This window comes from Aplysia californica, unplaced genomic scaffold (genome assembly GCF_000002075.1).
Source record: "Aplysia californica isolate F4 #8 unplaced genomic scaffold, AplCal3.0 scaffold00091, whole genome shotgun sequence".
Classification (NCBI taxonomy): Eukaryota; Metazoa; Mollusca; class Gastropoda; order Aplysiida; family Aplysiidae; genus Aplysia; species Aplysia californica.
In genome coordinates, this window is record NW_004797361.1 from 1,095,110 (window position 1) to 1,101,952 (window position 6,843).

The following is a 6,843-nucleotide window of genomic DNA, read 5'->3' on the forward strand; positions in this document are numbered from 1 at the left end:
CCCCACTCTGGGCTCCTGACACTTTCTACAACTTTTTTTATACTGCTACTCCTTGGCTCCTTCTTACTGCTGCCTTTCAACCACACCCTTGATCTTATGGTAGGTAAGATCGAACATCTAGCCTTCTCGGAATAGGGCTAAACATCTCGAAGGTTCCGTTCCGCGTGCATGTTGCAGCCGTTCAAGATCCCTTAATGGTTGTCCTAAAATCGATAAGAGTAGGCTTCGGCCGCCATCCGGGCAAAATAAAAAAATTCGCACCAAACTGAAAACGTTTCATAATGTGTCCCATGGGCTCATATGACTTTATGCGGTTGCGAGCGCGGTAAAACACGTATCAAAACAAACAAAACAAAAGAATAACATTAGGTTCACCGTGACAACTTGTAGGTTATTAAGTATCCTTAAAGTTCTAGTCAAAAGTGTGTTCTATTAACATCTTTAGCATTAATTACGGTGGCATTTTGGAGAAACCAGCGTGCCAGAATTTCAACTCCCTGGATGATAACAACTATGATTACCGAATATGGTTAATGGTAGTACCATCAGAGATGATGAAGGTGGTTAGAGTGTGTTGTTAAAAACTGAGGTAACATAAAGTGCAATCGAAGTTGTCCAAGACGGCTAACAATTGTCGAAAAGAAAAGTGGCTGTCTCTTCACCAATTAGATTTAAGTGTTATTTCTGAAAACCATCTCGCCTTTTCTCGGCAATAAGATCACTACCGTGTCGACAAATGTAGTCCCATTTATATTGTCAAGTAGAAAAAAGTTAACACATTAACTATCAAAAATATTCAAGTACATGTTCCAGTCTTGAAAATGAACCGGCTCCCACCAAATGATGAACTTAAACAATTATTACAACAACAAACAAAAACAAAAACACCCCCCACCCACCCCCCCAAAAAAAAACAACAACAAAGAAACAAAACCAACAAAAACGATAACCCCTCCACCCCCCCTCCCAACTTTAACCTAAAAAACAGTTCATAACGTTATATGAAACGTGTACGGAATACATCATTAACTTATGCATTGGTCTTTCTGTACTCCTGCAATTATATTCAGAGGAACCCCCCCCCCCCCAACAAAAGCAACAAATCCAAAACGGACAGCGCACCGCGTCTAGCTTTGTTGCGCCAACTGCTATTAAGTAGCCTATATCACTTAAAAGAACACGTGCTGACTCCAACAACGTCAGCTGGCAATCTCGATTATACTTGCTAATGATGTCCACATAACTACGCGCGCGCGCCCCTATAAGTTTTAGCATAGACTTATATTATTATATCGTAGACAGCACATTCTGACGTAATTCCGGTTCTCTATGGACCGCACGATTTGACTTAGTTTGGAGTCAAACAAAAGTATGGTTTGCTCCTTGTTTTCTGTCAATGACCAATCATCCATTGTCCTTATTTCTCCTTCTTTTTTGTGTTTGTTGCTTTGTTGTAACACCACTAATCTTCCGCACTTATATGATCTAACTGTGTTGCATGAGCCGTAAAACACTTACTAAAACAAAAATGAAGGGCGGGGTTGAGGGGGGGGGTGCCACGCGCACTCGACTCTACTGAATCTGGTGTGTTACCTTTTGTGTGACTACCCATGGTGCGCACACTTCGCAGCAAAGTTTTTATAGCGAGAAAAGAGCGACGGTCATGTCAGGGCACAATCTAAGATATTTATTTGAATTGATATCTATGGGTTCAGTCACTTTATGTAGTCAAGCCTCCTCTCTTCTCCCTACCCTACCCTTTCCAGCCCTGCTCCACCCCTTTTTTCGCCCCCCCACCCCCCCCCCCCAAACAAAACACAAAAAAACAACAACAAACAAACAAACAAACAAAACAACATAAAAAACAACAAAAAAACAAAACTAAACAAAAACAAAACAAACAAAACAACAACAACAGCAAGAAAAAACAACAACAACAAACCAACAAATAAAAAAACAAACCAAACAAACAGCAACATCATGAAAAAACCCCCAACAACAACAAACCAACAAAGCAAAAAAAAAAAAAGAAAAAAAGAAAACAATAGAGAAAACAATAGAGAAAACATAACACGGCAAGACCAATACCAGAACAAGTAATACTAGTAATACTGCACAAACAATGTATTGCAACAATTGGAAGCCCTGCTTTTTGCTGTTGCTGCTCTCGCTACTGCTTCTGCTTCTGGTTCTGCTTCTGCTTCTGCTACCATAACACCAACACCAACATCAACACCTACCACAACAACAACAACAACAACAACAACAACACCAACAACAACACCACCACCACCAACAACAACAACACCAACAACAACACCAACAACAACATCAACACCTACATCAACACCTACCACAATAACAACAACAACAACAACAACAACAACAACAACAACAACAACTACTACTACTACTACTACTACTACTACTACTACTACTACTACTACTACTACTTTGCTACTATTGTTGCTGCTGTTGCTGCTACTACTGCTACAGTTGCTGCTACTGCTGCTGCCAACACTACTGCTGCTGACGTTACTGTTACCGCTTCTGTAACTGGTGCTGCTACTTTCTTCTACCACAACAGCTGTCGTTGCTACTTCTGCTAACGGCTCTACTCTTCTGTTCCTCTTGCTACAACCAGAAGGCCTACTCATTTTTTGTCTCTCTCGATGCTCTCTCCCCGTGAGACCTGCACTGCAACCACAGTGTTTCCTTTGTTGATTTTGCCAGATCTCGGTAGCTGATATTGTCTTTGCTTGCGAGGAGACGAGCTGGGCAAAGCTCTATCAGATTGAGAGTTGATGGCGTGGTGAGAAAGAAAGCAATGCCAGCATGATTGCTTGTTTGAAAGGTACGGTCGACGAGTGTAAAGTGAAAAAGGGCGTCGCTCGGAGATGGGTGTTGGTCTTCATCCACTGTGAGTTTTTGTTAACTGTCATTGCGTTTGTCTCAGCTTCAGTTCTATCAAAGGTGTTGGGCATACATAGCAGGGAAGCAAGCAGCTCAAGTGTCGTAACTCAGAGTTTGGGCCAAAAAAAAGCAACCCCCCCCTCACTTTCATACATATTCCAGGGCACTGGAAAGAGACGCATGTCCTGAAAAACCTCAACATCGAGAAATTATTTTGATAAAATACACTTAAAATTGAAATTCCACATAATAGTGTTAGGGCGTACGTGTTCGAAAGGTTACGGTATTCGCCTTTCATTCAATAGGTCACGGGTTCGAATCCGGATAAGGACGGAACATTTTCTTCTCTAAAACTGTCTCCTTTCATCTCCTTTCCTCATCTCAAACAATGTTTACGTTCTGTCGTCTGCTTTCGCCTCCACTTTCTGCCCCCACCCCCTCATCTCCTCTGTGCTCCTGACACTTTCTGCAGCCTTTCAACTGCCACTCCTAAGCTCCTTCTTACTGCTGTCTTTCAGCCACACCCCTGGTCTTATGGTAGGTCAGATCTAACCCTTAGCCTTCTTGGATACGGGCGAAAATCTCGGGGGTCACGTAGGCAAGCTGTGCACGTTAAAGATCCCTTGGTGGTCCAAAATCCATAAGGGTAGGCTTCGACCGCCACCCAGGAACCTTAATGTGTCAGGCGCACTCATATGACCTTATTCTGTTGCCAGCGCCATAAAACATTTACCATCCCCACAACCCCCCCCCAAACAAAACAACAAACAACTAAATAAACAACAACCAAAACACACCCCTCCTATATTGTTGAAGGTTCTATTGGTGAAAAATTACGATAATTGTACTGCTATTTCCAGCAGTATGGGAATTGGTTGAAGTTGCCAGTCATCACCATTGTGTCAATTCATGCAGCATACATTTTGTCTGTGTTTAGGGAAGAAGAAAACAATTTCTTTGAATATCTTCAATACTGCATTTTAATTTAAAAAAAACAAAAACAACAACAACAAAAAAACACAACCAAAAACCAAAGTGATTGGTGGACTCTTACAAAACATAATTTGCTACACTGTGATCGATTCCGTCGAATGACCATCCTTTTTTTGATGATGGGCGTCTTGTCTTTACCCTTTCATTGCAGAAACATTTTCATTTAAATTTATACAGACGAGACAAAAGGTTAATTCCAGAGAGCTCAAAACGGAGCCATTATAATAATATTTCTCCCCCATCTTTAAGAATAAACTACAGCGCAAGTCGTTATTACTTCTCCTGACAAGTCTCTTATACACTAAGCCATTAGAAAAATGGCAGAGACTTCTTTGGAGAATGCTAGTGATTTCACACGTCTACATGCATACATTTTAATAACCATGAAGAGGTAAACCCAACGGTTCACTGCCAATATTTTACCCCCTCTCCCATAGAAACAATTGCCGAGACTGTCCGCTTCGAACCCGCCAGTCAGGCAGGGCATATCTTGAACTGCTCCAGCAGATTGATGGAGATGCTTCAAAAGACATTTACTATCTTTCTCCATGGGAATCGAGACATCTTTTTGTAAAGTAAGTTTTGATTGCTTCAGACACAGACGCCGTTGCGGGCGATTTAAGGACGCAATTCTGTGGCTTTAATTTTACTATCAGGTAATGAATGTTATATCCGTTGGTCTATTAGACCATATTAAAATGTATGCTGATCAAATGAAACTCGTCGCTTGTTTCTCAAAGACTATTTTCAAGAAGTCGTATACCAGTGAATTCAGCAAAATAAGTCACTGGCTAAGAATATACACCTCACAAACGTTCTAGACAAAATCATGCTCGATCTGTTGTCGTATACAAAGATCACATCTTAGAACTAGAACCCCCCCCCCTCCCCCTAAAAAAAATCCCCAAACCAAAAAATCCACAAAAACTAAACAACAACAACAAAACAACCCCCCCCCCAAAAAAAAACAACAACAACCCCCAAACAACCCCCAATGAAACAAAATAGACAATACCAGAAAATAAATATTTGAAGAGAAGTGACTTGGGTATTGATGCCCAATCTGTTGTTGTTGTTGTTGTTGTTGTTGTTGTTGTTGTTGTTATTGTTGTTGTTGTTGTTGTTCTTCTTCTTCTTCTTCTTCTTCTTCTTCTTCTTCTTCTTCTTCTTCTTCTTCATTAATTCATTAATTCACGTAAGCTGTCTTTGTGGCAGAATGTTGAATACCGAGACTTCACCCCCAGACACAGAGATTGTCCTGCAGTGGGCTGGGCACTCTAGAAGGAAGGAGGTCAACTCGCTGTTATGCCCATGAACCACAATGTCGAACCAGAGAGTCGTCAAATCCAAAGTTGACGCACAGTGGTCGGAGTCTTGAACAGTATGTTCTCGAGCTCACCACAGCAACAGTCTTCCCTTTACAGGATATAATTGCTACCGTGGCTTTTGAATGATTGATCATTTTGTCTGATGTACATACGTATCTTTCCGTAACCCTACAAACGAAGGTGGTTCAGCAGGTCGTTCTGATCAATAAATAAACGAGTTATTGGGTCTGCTGCTAAACCCCTCCTCATGGCTATCTCCTGAAGTAAACACTTTCAGCGTCTATGTACTAGGTTATGGTATGGTAAAGGGAACGTCCCTTCCTACGATTTACTTCTCTCTTGCCCAAAGAGCAACAGGTATAAACACACATGGGGCTTTTGGGTGATGGAGTATGGGTGGGGTTAGTACACAAACATTACTATTCAAGACTTGAGCCAGCCAACAACACTTACCCGACGATGCTTGTCCCCAGCATTTTCCTGCGGGAAGAGACAAAAAAGTGAGCAATATAATATTTAAGAATCTAATTGTGTTGATTTTTGGCTGTAAGAAAGGTGAGTTACTATGGCAGCACAGCACGGCACAGCAACCCATCCCCTCACCTCACCCACCCCCAAACTACCATCCACACTCTAAATTAACAAAATGAGGCGGCATGAAGAGAGATTGTAACGAACACATGGTCCGAAGGTAGACCCATGTTCCCTCCCTGGAAAGTGAAAGCATCGTAAATGTCAAACCCAAGATGAAATCCCATTACCTCCTTATACGACTACCGGACCGTTCTTTACACACACCCTTACAGCATTCTTTCAACAAGTTATAGTCTCAGTAGGGTTGGTGATTGACAAACATGTAAAGATTCGGGGGTTCGAGGCTAAAAGGGACCAGAACGGTATGACTTTTTCTTGCCATTTCAGTGTCGTTTTCCCTCTTAGTCTGGCATGCACTGGCGTTTGCGGTGTAATGGTTAGACTCTTCACCATAGCACGCAGAAGATCCGTCTTTGATTCTCGAGTGGAGATAATTTTTTATTGAGTCTTTCTGCTGGGACATTTATCCCGGGTTACTCTGCTGACAGGACAGGCAAGGTCGAAACCTGCCTCTTAAATGATGGAAAATTGTGTCGATCAGGGCATAAACCTACGTTTAAAAAGTCTGGCGTGCAGGGGAACCAAGAAGTATAAGTCCTGTATAAAAAATGACCCACTTTGTGTTTAATGAGAACACTCGACACCCTCGCTGACCTACAAAAGGAAGAACAATTAGGGTTAATGTGCTGTCAGTTTAATCCGACCTTCACACTTGGTAAAAGGTCAAAGATCACATTGCTCGCTTTCTCCCTTGTATCCTCCGCTCGTGATCTTCACAGCCGGAGACAGATCACAACAACCTCTACACGTGAAAACAAACACGTGAAAGACAGATTCCAACCTGCATTGACAGCACAACGGACAGCACCTGACGTCATCAGGGAGGGCTTGCTGGCGAGTTACTCTGCACGTGCGTGTTAAGCTTTATCCCCGAGAGAAAATACGTGACTCTACGCTCGTCCCATTTCTTAAGTTACTCAGAGAGAGAGAGAGAGAGAGAGAGAGAGAGAGAGAT

At 42.1% G+C, this 6,843-nt stretch overlaps 1 protein-coding gene across 1 annotated transcript in view; it reads right to left on the minus strand.

Moving 5' to 3' along the window:
• Window positions 1–6,843, minus strand: part of LOC101856412 — a gene marked incomplete in the record, with an annotated part of 30,959 nt that overhangs the window by 11,519 nt on the left and 12,597 nt on the right. The window contains 1 exon segment of the mRNA XM_013080568.2: window positions 5,693–5,714. Within this exon segment, the coding sequence (XP_012936022.1) occupies window positions 5,693–5,714 (22 nt within the window).